The 17,680-nt window shown below is 34.2% G+C and overlaps 1 protein-coding gene across 5 annotated transcripts in view; it reads left to right on the top strand.

Annotated features, from left to right (window-relative positions):
* The window catches only part of LRP1B (LDL receptor related protein 1B), a 1,862,264-nt gene that overhangs the window by 1,704,961 nt on the left and 139,623 nt on the right, over window positions 1-17,680 (top strand). For all 5 annotated transcript variants that reach the window (XM_087435122.1, XM_087435120.1, XM_087435121.1 and 2 more), the window contains 4 exons: window positions 4,828-4,934; window positions 9,504-9,633; window positions 11,272-11,378; window positions 11,962-12,094. In XM_087435122.1, coding sequence (XP_087291248.1) covers window positions 4,828-4,934; window positions 9,504-9,633; window positions 11,272-11,378; window positions 11,962-12,094 — 477 coding nt within the window. The remainder of the gene's footprint in view (window positions 1-4,827; window positions 4,935-9,503; window positions 9,634-11,271; window positions 11,379-11,961; window positions 12,095-17,680) is intronic.

Raw genomic sequence — 17,680 nt, 5'->3', positions numbered from 1 at the left:
TGAGAAAAGAATACAATATATCTATAGAGAGCACCAAGAGATGAGTCATATAGAAGTCAGTCTTAGAAAATATACTATTGCTGTATTAAAACACTATCAAGGTATTTCCAATTTCTTATTATCTATTCTATTATCTGTATAATTATATATATAATTATAATAAAACTATTTCAATTATATACATAATGTTATATATTGTAATTATGACTATATTTATTATCTCACACAATTATAATACATAGAGATGACAATGATATACCCAAAAGGGCAGTGGTATACTGTTATATTTTCTAAATATCGTTTGTCAGTGGTGTGTGTTTTGGTTCACATTTGGTAGTTACTGTTAGCTATTATTAAGTAGTGAAACATACCAGAGATAGTAAATCAGCTTTATAGTTAAAAAACAACAGGAACATTTTTTTTACATGACCACATTCCATCACCCAACACTCACTTGTGTTCCATTGCCTCACTCATTTCTTTATCACATTTATCTGAGTTCTTATTTAAATATCTGGAGATAGTCTAGGGAGTAGGCTATGTCCCAGGGTCTAGCACAGTGCTTGACATCTATTTATAATATTAGCAATGTATTTTTTAAATTGCTTTTGGACTTCTTTGTTTATGAATCTGATTTAATGAATTTACTTTTTAATTTGTTTTGGAAACACTCCAGGTATAGATATGGGAAGAGTTTGAATAGTATTGGAACAATTAACTGCCAGCTATGTTTTAAATTTAATATGCTTTCTACTTTTTTATGTCTACATATGATAATTAGTCCATTGTCATTTCATAATCATCTGCTGAGCATTTCCCTTGTTAAGTGTTCAGCAGGGACACTTTGCTTCAGCAGTGATTTCTGCTCTTAAAAACAAGAAAATTTCATTGTTATTGGAGTTATTTTGTAATTTGGATCAAAAGTTTGGAAATATTTGAGAAATCTCAACATCTATACTATCTTTATCAGCAACAAGTATAATATATATGGCATGTATGCCTTCTAAGTAATTGATGTGCAAAATAAATTACTTCATATCATTCTATTGTTAAGAAGTAACTTACAATCCAGTAGATTTAAAAGTACCAAATAATTTGATCAACTAGATTAAGGTTTCCATAGAGAGACGAACTGCATGTGCCTTATTTGAATTTCTAGTACTTTGACACTGAATTTATATCAGAAGACTATTTGTATAGCATGTCAGTTATACTAATTGTATTCTAAAAATTCTCAGATGTTCACACCCACATCCATATAACTTTTGAACTTGTCATCAAGGGTTTATGATAGTATACTTAGCAGAGAAATTGGAGTCTGGAAGCCTTTCTGCTCTGCCACCAACTCTGTAATTTTGAAAGTCACTTTTACTTTCTGAACTTAGTTTCTTTGATTTTGTGCAAGATGTCTTCCAAAGCTCTTTTCAATTCTGAGGCTGTATGTTTTTGCCCCCATTGGTATCGAAGGAAGTGACCAATCTATATGATGCTCCTATTTTTTATTCTTGTTCTAGAATCCAGATCAGCCTTCCAAAACATGCCCTGTAAAGGCTTCTTCATTGTTGGTTTGGCATGTTTAGCTGAGATTTATGAGAAACTTGGTTAATTGTTCATGCACGGGGTTTCTTATTTACTCTAGGGCTGGGACATAGGTAATATCAGGGGAAGTTAGTATGGGAAAAATGTTTTAGAAACCCTGGGGAAAATATCATATTCAAATTTTCTTTCCAGATGGGTTTTCTTCCAGGTATAGTCATTTTTTGTTCTTTTTTACAAGAAAAATGCTAACTGTCATATCAAGGTCTAAAAATTGGTCTTTTACTTATCTAGAAAAGATCAAAGTTAAGATGAACAATAAGAGAATACAATCTCTTAGAACCTTCTCTCATAACTAAATTACATTTTCCTCAAGAGAGTTTTCTTTTTTTTTTGAACTATTTAAGTGGCAAAAGATTCTGAGACATGTAGATAAGAGTTAAAAACGGACTAGCTACCCCATTCCTTGATGACATTTGTGTATGTATAAATAATTCATGATTATTATTCAGAAGTAGATTTGCTGGTATTTTAAAAAACATGGTAGAAATGTACAGAATTTCCATTTGCACTGAAAAAAACATTTCCCAACAAATCCCTCTGCCCCCATTTTGAAACAGAATAATTAACAATGTTAGGACAAATCTCTATGGAATAAGTGTTCTATGGAACTATTGGGCAAATACCTTGAATTACTGGCTATATAACTTTTATAACCTTACATCAACAACATCCAACCCTCCCTATGGCAAAATGTGTCAAAGCCTGGGACGTCACTGTTGTTTAGCCCAAGATGAGCACACTCGCTTTTAATTAGGATAAAGACAAATTAGAATGTAAAAGGAAGAACTGTTCTGTTCAGATACCCCCAAACCCATGAAATTAAATGTTTCTACTGATGTTTTTTAGAGATCTAAGTACACTATGTTTTGAATGTACTATTTTTTTAATGAAAATCGTTTTTGATTGTTATTTTCCATTGTTAAAAAATTGAGCATTAATTTATTAATTATAATCATTATAGCTATAAATGTTATAATATAATTATAACAATTATACTATATAAATATAATTATAAATATTATAATTATTAGAACTCATTAATTTATAAATTTCACTATAATTTCTTTTCCCTAAGAATAAAACTGCATGTGTCTGCAAACAGAAGGGGAGTGAAATGGCTTCAGTATGGAGAGATGATAAGAGAAAAAGGATTCCCTTGTATCATTATTAAGTGAAATACATTGCTAGCCATGTGCCTTAGACAAGTTGATTTGACTTCTCTGGGCTTTAATGTTAATCTCTGTAATACGTGAGCACTTATTACTTCCTCTGTGGTATGGGAGGCAATGCTGTGGCCTAGAAGTAAAAAGTATAGGCCCTGGTTTCAGGTTGTCTAGGTTCAAGTTCGATACTAGCTCTTCTGCCTGCGGGGTGATTTAGAATAAGTTCCTCATCCTCTCTGTACCTCAATTTACTCAGCTAAAAAAGGGTCCAATAATAGCACCTACCTTATAGAGTTGTTAGAATTAATTGATGAGTTAATTCAAGTACTTAGCATTAACTTCATCTAGGGCCTAACAACAAAAAGGCAATCAGCAGCTGGTAGTTATTATTATTGTTATAATTAGTAATATTCTATTAATAAAGTTTTTTAAGACTAAAGCATAAAATATGTAAATATAGTACAAAGACAAAAAGAGAAACCGCTATTGTCATGCTCGCTGAAAGGAGTTTTGAGACATGAAGGGAATCGTCCAGTTAGTGGCTTTTTCCCATTCTACTCAATAGTATCTTGTCTTATTCAGAGCTGGAAGTTCATATTTTAAGATAAAGTAACTCCCAGAGCAAAACAAAATGCTGTGATACATATTACACTCTCCACAGTAGTTCCAATGTTGTCAGAAGAGATCTTTATATAGAAATGTAGGAGCCTTCATGATACCAAACATTCAAGAGGTTACCCTATAGCTAGAAACCAAGAGATTATATAGAGTAATATTCAAATGCAGGCTGAATTATTCACAATCTTTATGCAGATAATTAGGCTTCGTGTAGATGTTCCTTAAATTTAAGTTCTGTTACCTAGTCCTGCTTCATTTGAATAAGAATATTAGTGCGGCCGGCCCCGTGGCTTAGCGGTTAAGTGCGTGCGCTCCGCTGCTGGCGGCCCGGGTTCGGATCCCGGCTGTGCACCAACGCACCACTTCTCCGGCCATGCTGAGGCCGCGTCCCACATGCAGCAACTAGAAGGATGTGCAGCTATGACCATACAACTATCTACTGGGGCTTTGGGGGAAAAAAAATAAACAAAATTATAAAAAAAAAAAAAAAAAAAAGAATATTAGTGCGTGTGAGACCGCTATAAATACAGACAATGAGTAGAGAGAACAAGAAGGGGTCTTTCATCATGCCAGGTATCAGTTCTATTTAGAGAACAAAAACTAAACAAGAGTTGATCTCCAGCACTCGTATTGATTACTTGCAGCAACGAATTTCTGAAATCCTACTTCATTGTCCAGATGAAACATATTTCGCTTAGGAGTTAAGCCAAGTAGCAAGTCATACTATTTGGCTTATGTCCTATGTGGAATATGGTGAAGCATAATTAAATCAACAACTGGAAAATTATCTAAAATGACAGGTAAATGATCTAGGACATAAGCAAACAATTGCATAAACAAGTAGGCAGTTTTCAAAAAAGAATCTCCTTCTGTCTCTTCAACTGTTATCCATCCAGGCATGTCCAGTAATACCCCTATAAACCTTTCTTGTTCTATGAACTCTGGATTTTCTGGGGACAAAATCAAAGAATTAGAAGGTCATTAGGTCACAATAAAACATCAAGAACCAAAGACTAGACTTATTCCTCCATTAATAAACAGCCCCATGGGTACACAGAGCCATAAAATGTCTTACTTAAATAAAATACATAAAATGATTTAGAATTCCAACAACTGGAAAAAACTATTGTACTATAACATGTATATTTTTATGCCTTTTATTTTACTTTGCTGCTGTATTTTTATTAAACAGTAGGCTGTTTATCTTTTGTGTTTTTTTCAATTTGTATCTGTAATGCTACTTTCTATTCATGACTTTAAAAATAAATTAGAAAAATCATTATATTATGTACCCTTGATGCTTCATGAAACATTTTTCCTAAACAATTTATTGGTTCTGCTTGGCTAACCTCTTTTTTCTTAATGCTACCTCATGTTGTATGTCATATAAATTTTAGAATGCAGTTGCCTATAATAGAATAACCCTATGCTATTTTTCTGTCCCCAGAGCCACAGACCTGTACATTGAAAGATTTTCTCTGTGCCAATGGGGACTGTGTTTCTTCAAGGTTTTGGTGTGATGGAGATTTTGACTGTGCAGATGGATCTGATGAGGTAGGCATCTTTGCAAAATCAAACAAAAAAAAGAAAGCAGTTCTGTAGAATCACACTTATAATTATTATTATTATTCAGTGCAGCGAGGGTGACAAGGACAGCTCTGAAATGCACTTTGCTCCTGACACACTAAGATGAGTATTGTATCTAAGCACTGTGCTGCACACACCCAGCACAGGGAATAGCTCTTGTGCTACTATTGACAGTTAATTTTATAGTCTGTTTTACCTCAAGCGGTGAATGGCTGGGTTGGGAGTAGGAAACCCTATTCCCTATAGCTGATGCCTTTGCCATCTGTGAATGTTCCCATAAATTTGCTGCAGTATTTATAGTCAGGACTAATATTTTTATGCATTTTAAACAGTTTCTTCTCCCCAGTCTCTTTCTTCAATAGATATAATCTTATAGACTTCGATGTGGGTCATCAATTTTCATGAAACCACAGGTTCAGCTTTGCTTAGATGATGAATCACAATCCATTTATATTAAGGCCTATGTACACACAGCTTAAGTGAAAAAGTTTAGAAATTCTCTGGATAATTCTGTAAACTTACATTGTGCTAACATTTATAATTCTTCATATAATTTATTATGCACCTGTGTATTTCTGTTTCAGCTATTAATTACTCTATAATGCTTTAAAAATAATACATGACACATGGTTATATTTTTCCCAATCAAATCTAAAACGACCCCAAGCTCTCACTTTCCAATATCAAGAAGATAATAGCCCAATAATAGTCACTTTTCATGATGTTCTATATTAATGATTTTCTGTGTTAATATCAGGATCACAGCACTTGTGCAATCAAGTCCAGTGAGACATGAAGGAAAAACGCGATCTTCGGTCCTCAGTGTGCACCATGTCTCCTTCTGGGGTACAGTGACTCCTTAGAGCTCTGCTGCTCTGTGTGATGTGCATATGTACTTATCTCACCCCCCTCATAAAGGTCCTCCAACTCACTACAGGCTTGGCCAGAGAGAAACTTACTTGATGCTCTAGAGGTGTCTGTGTTTCAGGTCCAACTTCCTTAGGTATCCACTGATTTTGTGCCTCTTTGGGAGGCACGGTAGGTCTCTACTATTTACAGATCCCACACAAACTAGTTCTCTCCCAGTCTTCAAGCTTTATTATTAGGATTGGACAATTCTCCATTCTCTAACTTTCTTGGACAAGTCTCCCTAATCACATTCAGAAGCCTAGATTTTGGAAACCAATGCATTTAACTTCACGCTTGAAGGCCAGAAAACCTAAATCTTGAGGATGCAAAGGTCTCTCAGGAGGAGTTGAAAAAATGTCACTTTTACTCATGAGGCTATTCACAAAACAAGTCCAAACAAACTTTAAAAAAATCCACAGGGGAATTAAATTCTTACGATGTCCAGCTACATATTTACTTAGTATCCATTTTTTCAAAAATTATATTGAATATTTGCCAGTTAGGAAAACACATTTTATGTAAACTCATTCATACCATGAAACTGTTTTGTTTTTGTTTTCTTTAAAAAATATTCCACCAGCCCTGTATAATCTGTGAAACATCGAGAGATGGGGATATATTGCTTAAGGCTTATGATTTCATCTTGCATGTTATTCACTAGATGTCCAAAGTACATATACAGAATCAAACATCACTTCTTCAAAAACTTATGTGAAAGTAGATGTCCTTGTTAACACCATTTCTTTCATGCCATAAGTTCATGGACATAGTTCTTTGATGGTTGAATATATCTCCATTATCCAGACATTTTTATAATGTCCCTAGGGAATCAAATTAACTCTCTCAAAGGTGGTCTTTCTCTACATTTACAGACATTTAGCATAGTCTATATGTAATGAAGTGGCTAACACTATAGGCAGTTGATTTCGATTTTCTTTCTGAAGTCTAGGATGACAAGTTGCATTGATAAAAAACAAACAAACAAGAAAACAAACAAAAAGATGAACTGAACAAATTACTGGAGAGCAGCAATACATACAGGATACTCTCACATTAGGAACAAAAGAGAAAATTGTGAGGGCAAATTTTTGTATGAATGTGAACTGATAGTATAATTAATTTGTTAATATCTAGTCGAAACAATAAACTAGAAACCAAAAGCTTAGATCAGTGTAATTGTACATCAAGTTAGTGGCATACACAGATAAGAATTATTTAAAGTGACTTTAAAATATAATATTTGGCTTCGGCATCTAGTACAATATATTGTAAGGATAAAAAGAAATGCAAAGGAATCTTAAACTGCATTCATACAGTTGTTGTTAATAATAGTATTGGTTTTGTTAATTTGAAACTCATACATATTGAGACTAAGACAGTTCAAATGCTTAATTATGTTAATATTATTAGCACTCAAAAATTGTAAGTAAAAGAAAGGAAACACAAGTGTAGAAACAAAACTGGTAAGTAAAAATCCTGTAATATTAAATTCAAATGAATCAGTATAAGATCTTGATTTATCTTTCTCTTTCAAATAACAAAGGAATTTTTGATAATTTTCTGATATGTTAATTTTCTGATTCTATTGTAGTTATGTTAAAATAATCCACAATATTAATAAGTGGGGTGGAGAATGGATGAAATGTGAATAATGAAGCATTGACAATTATTAAACATGCATGATGGGCACATGGAGTTCATTATTCTGTTCTCTCAATTTTTCTGTATATTTTTAAGTATTTAAAATAACAATTAAATACCTTACAAATACACACACACACAGAGACACACACATACATCAACTATACTACGATTTATGATAGGTTGAAATCTGATGATGATACAAAAAGTATCGAGAAGTACCACCTTCTGTACTGTTGTCAATATAGATACACCAGTGCCATTGGTCGAAGAGCTATTTTACTTGAATTAGTCTTATTGCTGAGATAACCATTCATTAATTCTACAAATATATACTGAGCAGTTATTATAATCATGGCACAGTATTAGATACTTGATTCATAGATAGATGTGATCCCTATCCATACAGAGGGACATGATCCCTATCCTAGTGGAGCTTAATTACATGAGATTTTAATTTAAATTCCTTGTTTTCTACATCTGCTATTTCATTCATTCATCCAGTAGTTTTTGTTGAATGCTTGCTGTGTTCCAGGCACAATACTGAGCATTGGAGTACAGTGGTAAACAAAACATATGAAATCCTTTCTCCTGACCAGTGACTGGGCTATTTCTCCAATATCTTTTACACCATTTACTGTTGCATAGCTTACCCCTCAAATACACCACATTTCTAATCATCCTTACATATAGAAAGCCTTTTCTTTGGCAGTTGCATTTCTGTTAAAACTTTCTCTGTGAAGCTTTTCCTAAATACAGTAAGAAACAATATCTTTAAAACCGTATACATTTATTTTGACAGTCAATGTATTGTATTGCAATTATTGGTTTAGGTGCTGGCCTTTCCTAGCAGTCTATGAGCTCATCAATTACGGGGAATAAATCTTAGTTTTCTTTCTATTCTTATTTAAGAAAATCTCTGGCAACTGATAAACTCTCAATACTTGGGAAAAGAAGGGAAGAAGAAAGGAAGGAAAGAAGAAAATCAATTGTCTAGCAGGCAGTCTAATTAAACTGCCATCAGCAAGAGAAAATGACAGGAATTTAGAAAGTAAACTTTCCTTGCTTACATGGAGATGAAACTGGGAAGAAGCAAGGGGTAATAGTCCAACATGCTTCACTCACTGGGAGTTTCACAGGCTGTGAGAATGTTGCACCTTTTACAAAATGAGCAAACAAGTACATTTTGGCAGGAGTAGAAATTTCGTAACAACAGACAAACATCATCCCAGCAAGACATTTCACTGGAGTGTCTCATTTTATCCAGAGTGGTCAGACCCCAAGGAAGGTAAATTTCTAGAGGGTCCCTTTCATTGATCTCATATGAATAAATGAAACATCCCCAAAGTAAATCTGCTGTCTTGTTTGACTTCCAGATAAAATCTATATGTGAACTAGCAGAAATGACAATTGTGACAGTTCATTTCACAGTTCTTTAAGAACAAATGTCAGAAGAGAAAAGGATTATGAATAGCAACTAAACTAAAGGAAAAGAGATGGGGAGGAAGAAAAAGAAAGAACACTAGGGGAAGTTTTGCCAGTGAGAACAGATTTGCCTTAGGATTCTTTGTTTCACATTCCATCCTCCCACCCCACTCCCAGCGAACTGGATGTATTTGCTTAGAAATAATTTTTAACGCTTTTATTTCCCCACAATCTTCATTCTCACGTACAATTATTAAAATAACCATAACTATCTATTGAAGAATGATCTACTCTCAGCAATTCAATTAGTACGAAACCATGGAATTTATGTCTTTTTTTCATTTCTTTGTTTTATTATGACTCAAAGGGTCAAATAAAAGTAGAAAATTGTTATGATTATGTCATATAGCAATGGACTTAAATATGACCATGTGAGCTTCTTGTATGTGACAGACATGGTATCCACACTTCTAGGTTTCTATGAATAAGATTTCTAGTTGTCTTTTGGGTTACATTTGTTTAAAAATTTAGTTTTAATTGCATCTCTGTTGTTTTTGACAGAGAAATTGTGAGACAAGCTGTTCCAAAGATCAGTTCCAGTGTTCTAATGGTCAGTGTATATCAGCAAAATGGAAATGTGATGGCCATGAAGACTGTAAATATGGAGAAGATGAGAAAAACTGTGAGCCAGGTAAAATGATTGAGCTGATACTTAATTTAGCTGTATTTTAACTTGATAGAATTTAAATTTGAGCAATAATATGCAGAAACAGTGGCAAATGCATGCACATATATACTGTTTTTTAGAAATAATCTGAAATATCTGTAGATAAATTAATTGGTGTGCCCTTTGTATGTTTTGAAAGTGTTTTGGCAGGTAAGATTGTTACTATGTTCAAGATCCAAGCATTACTCCCCAAATTTTGATTTTCTGGTTTCTATATCTTTCCACACCATTTGGGATTATTTTTCCAAGGCAGCAAAATGAAATATGTTGAAACCATGAGTACGATAAAAGTCGGATTTTCAGTTATGGAAATTAAGGTTATGAAACAGAATGTAGTAGTTTCAATGTGGTACCAACTGAGAAAAAGCATAAGTATATTATTTCTATCTATATCTTGGTTCAAAATCAAAATAAAATTAGGAATCAAAACCAGAGTATAGGGGAAAAAACCCATCCAATTTATACATTTCTATTCCTTAAATATGGTTTATAAATATGCTCATTAAAATTTAATTTTTATACTTAGATATTTTAATAACATTATCTTACAGAAAAAAAATTACTGGGCGAAAATCACCCTATAATCTATGTCTAACCATGAAAGCATTACTTTGAGAGACTAGGCCACAGTATAAGGCATACGCGTTACCATGTCCCAGTGCCGTCCCATGGTCCGTATTGCCAATTGATCATATCCAGATGTGTTCTCAGACTCGTCATTAACACAGATCCCTAGGCAAACACTGCCAGTTAAAAAGAATTAAAACTCAAGGAAAAAGTCTTTTAGCATCCCTAGACTAAGCAATTCAGACCACAAAGTCATTATGCAAGTACACTTGGCTACCTAGTGGTGTAATACTAGGCCAAGAACCCCAGAGGATTGACTGCAGCCTAGCAAACTCAAACCCATATACAAAGGCAGCTGTCATAATTACTGTGTTGATTAATTAGATTGGGTACTGGTACTGACTTATTTATCCATATGTTATTTATATTTTCTGGATCATAAAGGAATACTTCAAATTCTGTAGACCCTGTTAATTATACATATATTCATATTTAAAACCTCAAAACAAAAATGCTTCTTAAAATTTTTGCGAATACTACATTTTTGTCAGCACAGCCAAACAGATATTGTGCAGTCTATGAGACCATGCCAAGATTTCCACTTTTAGCTTTATACAACACATATGTGAATCAACATTCTCAAGGGTCACTAAATCCTATCACAGTTTTGAAAATAACTTGAGGCTTTTGTCTTTTAAATAATTTAATTTAAAATTATGAAAAATTCATTTAACTCTCCAAAATCAAAGGGATGGAGTATGTAGAGTTTTTTTCCCCTTTCTTTCTTTAGTCTAGTGAGTTGAATACTTACCAAACAGGCCATTACATCATTGAGGTATATTTAATACAATGCAATAACGTTGTAAAGTTCATTTTAAATGAATGTTTAATATCAGATATTGAATATAGTCTAAATAATATAAACTACTTTTATTACTATTTATGAATTTTTTTATATGCTTATATATATTTTTATCTATCAAACCAGTCATTCTTTTTACTGACTCTAAATCTCAACTTTATAATTATATTCAGCTTCTCCTACTTGCTCATCAAGTGAATATATATGTGCCAGCGGAGGATGTATTTCAGCATCTTTGAAATGTAATGGAGAATATGATTGTGCTGATGGTTCAGATGAGGTAAAATCTATCATTTGATTAAAATCTCTGGGGGCAGGCCCAGTGGTGCAAGCCGTTAGGTGCGCGCTCTCCACTGCAGCGGCCCGGGGTTAGCCGGTTCGGATCCTGGGTGCGCACCGGTGCACCGCTTGTTAAGCCATGCTGTGGCGGCGTCCCATGTAAAGTGGAGGAAGATGGGCATGGATGTTAGCCCAGGACCAACAAAAAAGAGGAGGATTGGCAGACGTTAGCTCAGGGCCGATCTTCCTCACACACACAAAAAAATCTCTGAATTACATGAATTAGGTTTGGGAGAAAAAATGTAATGAAAATAGAGTAAAGAGACAGAATCTTGATTCTTAGCACTGTCTAAAATGTTAGGACAAATACAATGAATATAATAATTTCAACAAATACCTGAATCTTCATGCTGTCCATATACTAAAACCCCACTGTCATTTGTAGAGGTTATATTTATCACATCAAAATAAAAGAAAGCTGACAGCGTAATAAATCTCCAGTATTGTCAGCTGCATGTTGATCTTGCCTGTGACTGTATCATTATCATTAATGAAAACTGCAGTGCTCATTTGTATTCGAACAGATGGACTGTGTGACTGAATGCAAGGAAGATCAGTTTCGATGCAGAAATAAAGCCCACTGTATTCCAATTAGATGGCTGTGTGATGGAATTCATGACTGTGTGGATGGCAGCGATGAAGAGAACTGTGACCAAGGTAAGGTATTTGTGTGTGTGTGTGCACATGTGCCTGCAAATAAGAGAATGGCAATTAAGGTGCAGTGCAGAATGTGGAGTATGCTAGAGGCAGAGGATCGGATCATTAAATGATTCTCTTTACTCTTTCTAGTTTCATTACATAACAGCCTGTTCTAAATAAACAATATCTGAATCATTTTCCTACAGAGTATGATGTCTATCTTTGCATAACAAAGGCAACCAAAATGCAAGAATTTATTGAGTACCTACCGTGACCTGTCTTTGGACTAGAAGCTGGGACAGGGGAAGGGATACAAGAAGAATGCAGGGAACATAGCCACTGGAGCTATTACTACAAAAATGTTTTCTGAGTACCTTTCTCTTCCACATTGCTTGCTTTACTCTGAAAGAATAGAAACAACATATGATATACTATATCATATATATACTATACCACATACTCAAATGCTAGATCATATATAGGTTATAGATTGTGCCTCGAATTTGCTTCTTGCCATATGGTTGAGAAAATGACCCACATTTTTTTGTCAGCCTGGAAGACAACTTTTAGTTTTGTAGTATATTATGTTCCAGCTATGTGAAAATATTGCCTGACAGACCACAACTTTATAGTTGTGAGTCACCACATTTCAAGCAGGAATTGTTACTACTTTAGAGTTAATGAGATGAAGGCAAAGAAATTATGGGATGAAGCTTAAAATGACCCTAGAGTCTGTAATTTTTATTATTTTCACAGTGTTAAATAAGTTAACAAAATTTCTCTTAACCTGCTTCCACAAGTCTCTCAATGGCCTTTACATTTCAGAATATTTGGAACATCATCAATAGAGATGATACTAGATACTGACATATGTGGCAAGGCATTTGAACATGCATTCAGGATTTATACAGTTTAAATGCATCTAAAATATTTACTTCTGTAAATATCTATTCACTAAGGAAAAATATCTTCTACTTTCTTTAATATTAGATCAAATTTTTATGAGTCCATGATATCTTCATCCAAAATTGATAAAGTGTTGTTGTATTCAGCAGAAGAAATCCCAGTTTTCATTTGGAATCTGCAGTGCATTATGGAGAACTTTACATAAAAGGTTAAACTTCTGTAAAGCTGTTTCTACTTTTGGTTAAGTTCTCACACTCCTGTAACTGAGCACTGTAGAGACAGCAAACTTTGTAAACATTCTGGCACCAACAATTCTTATATACAGTCTTATATTAAAGACTTTGGGACAACAATTTAGTTAACTTATTTTTTTTCCATTTTCTAGCTAATAAGCTTCATCGTCTCAACTTTAGTCACTGTCACCAGTGACTGGTTCTTTCTCTCATTGCTTCTTGCCTGGGCTCATGTAATGCTACCTAACTGGTCTCCAGTACATCCTACTCACTGCTACCAAGTTCATCTTATTTAAGTGTAACTCTTATTATGTCAGTCTTTACTGAAAGCTTTTCCTTCCTGGTTACATACAGATAATTTAGCCTAGCAGTCAGGGTTACAAGAGAATGATCCCATTTTACCTTCCCAGTCTTATATTCTATTACTCCTCTTTATCGTATATGCTGGCCAAACTGGAAAATAATATTCTAGCAGTATCCTCCACGCTTTTCAACATCTTTCCTGATTCTTCTACTATTTCTGCCATCTCGATATTTGCCAATAAAAATTATATCTATCCTTTCAATTCCATCTCAGTTACTGCTGTTCAAATTGCAATCTTTTTTGAAGTTTTGCTAGCAATCCTTTGATTGCGTTCCTGTTGTCATAGTCTTCCTTCCAACATGATTACTTCTGTATTATTTGACTAAGTTTCCCCTCTTGGAATGTGAGTCTCTTGATGTCAAAATTAGGTATGCAGGGACTGGTCCCTTGGCCTAATGGTTAAGTTTGGCACACTCCACTTGGGTGGCCCAAGTTCAGTTCCCGGGCGTGACCTACACCACTCATTGGTGCACGTGCTGTGGCAGCGACCAACATACAGAGTAGAGGAAGATTGGCACAGATGTCAGCTCAGGGTGAATCTTCCTCAGCAGAAAAAAAAAAAAAAAAGAAATAGGTATGCAAACAGAATGAGGAAATATATTGGGGCAGTGGGATCATTATGTACGAAGTCACGGAGGTGAGGGACACGTTAGCTGTTTAGGAACCACAAGTAATTGAGGATTCATGTTATAGACCTTGGTTTTAATATTAAGCATAATGAGAAGTTTTCTAAGGCTTTAAGGAGTCTTCACATATTACAAAAAAAAAAAAAGAGGGAGTGATAGGATTTGAACTATGTAACAGCACAGAGAATTTACTAAAATGAGAATCAAGAGATCTAGTTTTTTGTCTTATCTCTGTGAATCTTTCTGTGCTCGTTTCTTCGTACTCTCAAATCTAACCACAGTGAAATGTCTTTAAGAGCTGTAGAAATATCTGGAAAGAGAGTATGTAGTGTGTGTGTGTAGTGTGTGTGTGTGTGTGTGTGTGTGTGTGTGTGTATGTGGTGGGGGGAGGGACAATCCTGTCAGGATTTATCTATTTTTTTAATATTGGATTTCATAAAAAGTATTTGTTTAAATATAGGATTCCAGGTTAAAAAATCAAATATTACAGTAAAAAATTGAACATTATAGTATTTGAAATCTGAGGTGTCTTTCAGATTTAAAATGATTCTACTAAATGTTTAAGTATACTGAATAAAAAGAGTTGAGAGCCTTTAATTCACTCATTCAGAAATGTGTCAAAGCTCCCCTCTCCTCCCTACTGATGCTTCTAACTTTTCTTGGGTTCTTTTGCTGCTAAATAATTAGATTCCAATGAAATATCTTGTTGGTTACAGTATTTGATCCTGTATGGGTGTACCTTAAGGCATGACCAAGTTCAGATTTCTAGTATTTAATTTACTCCCAGGAAGAAATGGTATTGGATAATGTACTTTAAGGCACTGAGGAAATTGAATGCCAGAATAAACATCTCTTCTGTTACATCTCACTTCCATTCATCTCAAATCTGGACACATGAGCTAACAGGGGCTAAGTGTTGGGGCTGGAAGGTAAGAGAGCTGCAGGATAAGCATGGAACATTTTCTAGGTAAATCAATTTTACTGGTTTACTTTAAAAAGACTGAAACCCAAAATACTATGAAATTAAAAGCAGCATTCACATTTTTAAAGGTAAAATATGTTGTTCAAGAAAACTGTTTGTTTTCATCTGAGCTCCCAAACTTTACTCTATAGCAATTTTGGTTGAAAAGATTGAGAGGTATTCTTTTTAGTAATTGTAAGATCAAAAATGTTTAAACTATTTATAGAAATTATAAAATATTATCATATATTAAAGTTTCTCTCAACCCAAAATTAAGATGATTTCTCTAGATGCTTATTTTTTGTGATGATGCACTTGTCCAGATTTCTCTGAACCTGCCAAGGGCTCAGTTGTATTTAGACATGGGTTACTGTTAATTAATATCTACTTTTCTATTTTTCAAATAACTTCTTGTGGAGCTGATCAAAAATATGACTAGGGAACTGGGATTTTAATCCAGCTAATCTCTTTAAATTATACCTTTTCTGTTGTTACTGTGTGCTTCATGACATTTCAAAATAAGCATTTTAGGTTAGACTCAGGATGTCATGGTAGGCCCATTGATGCATTTTTTGAAACACAAATTCTTTATAGTCCATGGGAAGCCTTTAGTAGGTTATCACAAAACCTTTGCCTTTCTGTTACAGTTAGGATTTCATTTATATTTCTCTTCTTCTTAATAAAAATAGTGGCATATCTAACACTCTTATGGGGAAAATTATAACGTTATCTATTGTGATACCTTAAGGAACTTATTTTTTCGTTTTAACAAGACCTATATGCTACAAATAGAGTTTTCTAAAATAATCAGAGGATGTCAAGAGTTCGCAAATTCTGTTTGAATTTAATCCATTGTAAAATGGAACATGCAATGAGATTTAGTCATTAGAATCTTTATTCTGAAAGAATACGACCCTCCTTCATTCTATGGATTTTGATGTTGAATTAAGCCAACACTCACCTCATACCAATATTCGTATAAGTTTCTTTAATACCAGACTGCACTTATTATCTTTTTTTATTGTTTTCAGGCAGAGAGTTGTTAAATGGTAATATATTTTCTATATATATATAGAAATATCGATATATAGCTCATGGGTTTTGAGAACTGAGATTATTTTTGGAATTAGCGCATTTTAGAGCTGAACATCAAAGAAGTTTGAAAGCATGGGGCACCCCAATGCCAATATGTACTGTCACAAGTCTCACATGGCTATATTCACCTTGGTGGACTCACCAAGGACTTGCTTTTATGTGTATCTTAGAGTTTGTTAGTCCTTAGAGATGCCAATATAAGCTATACCAGTTCTGTTAAGCTTTTTTTGCGGTAAATCATAGAACTGTTCTAATTGATATCACTGTAAATTCTCAGTCTCAGCTTCAACTATTACTCAAGATTCTAAGCAATCTACCCATATTTCTCTAATCATCTCTCTCTACCATTAACCATATCAAACTTTTAAAAAGTTGACTTTTTTCCTCACCTTCTACATCACAGCAATAATAAAAATTGTGAGTTTTTTCCAACACCTGGCCACCAAATTAACAAAGCTACCTATAGCTGTGCCTAGCCTTTCCTCCCTTCCACTTAAAATGGAAGATTTGTCTCACTTCCAGTCTAAGGATAATCCTTTTATTTTGCCTTAGATCTCAAATCCTTCACACTTTCTGGATTCTCAAGGAACTCATTATATCAATTACTTTTTCTCTCTCCGGTATTCTCAACCTTACCTTGTCTACTGAATGAGTCTCAGAAGCATTTAGATATGCGTTCAGGTATCTGTTTTTCTCTATACAAACAACCAGGCCCTCTTATTCACCCAACTTCCTCCTTTCTTCCTCCCCTTTAAAGCCAAACTTCTGGAAGGAGTTGGCTACACTAACTGCTACTTCTTCATCTGATAATAAGCAACTACAAACATTTCACTAAACCCACCACCGCTTCACTAAACCTACTCTCTTAGCATCATTTAAATGTGCTAACTACAACTTTCTTGTTAGAACACTTCTCAAGTGTTTTTCCAACCACTATGGCTACTTCTTCTCAGTCTTTTTTGTAGATTCTTCTTTATCCATTCAATCTTTAAATGCTGATTTCCTCTGTGTTATTTCTAAACTTCAAATAATAACTATATTCTGATTATTCCCAGCTGTACATTTACAATTCAGAAACCTATTCTATATTTGACACATTTATCCACTATCCTGCTAAATATCACCACATGGTTGTTTTACCAGTACCTTAAATGAATTGTGTCATTATTTCTATTAAGCCTGCTCCTCCTGCTGTGTTCCTTTATTTATTGAACAACACCAACGTTCACCAAATGGTACAGATAAACTAAAAATTGAGTACTATGTTTGACTACTCACTCTCGTTTGCCACCCTCCTCTATTTAGTCATCAGATCCTGAGGATTCTACCTCCTGAAGAGCTCTCAAATGTACCTACTCTAAATCAAGTTACCATCCATTCTTTTCTGGATTGCCACAAACCCCCTTCAAATTGATCTTT

This window comes from Ceratotherium simum, chromosome 9 (assembly GCF_057802395.1).
Source record: "Ceratotherium simum simum isolate JZ-2026a chromosome 9, ASM5780239v1, whole genome shotgun sequence".
Lineage (NCBI taxonomy): Eukaryota > Metazoa > Chordata > Mammalia > Perissodactyla > Rhinocerotidae > Ceratotherium > Ceratotherium simum.
The sequence above is the reverse complement of the archived record's forward strand: the minus strand, read 5'-3'. Positions and strand labels throughout refer to the sequence as shown.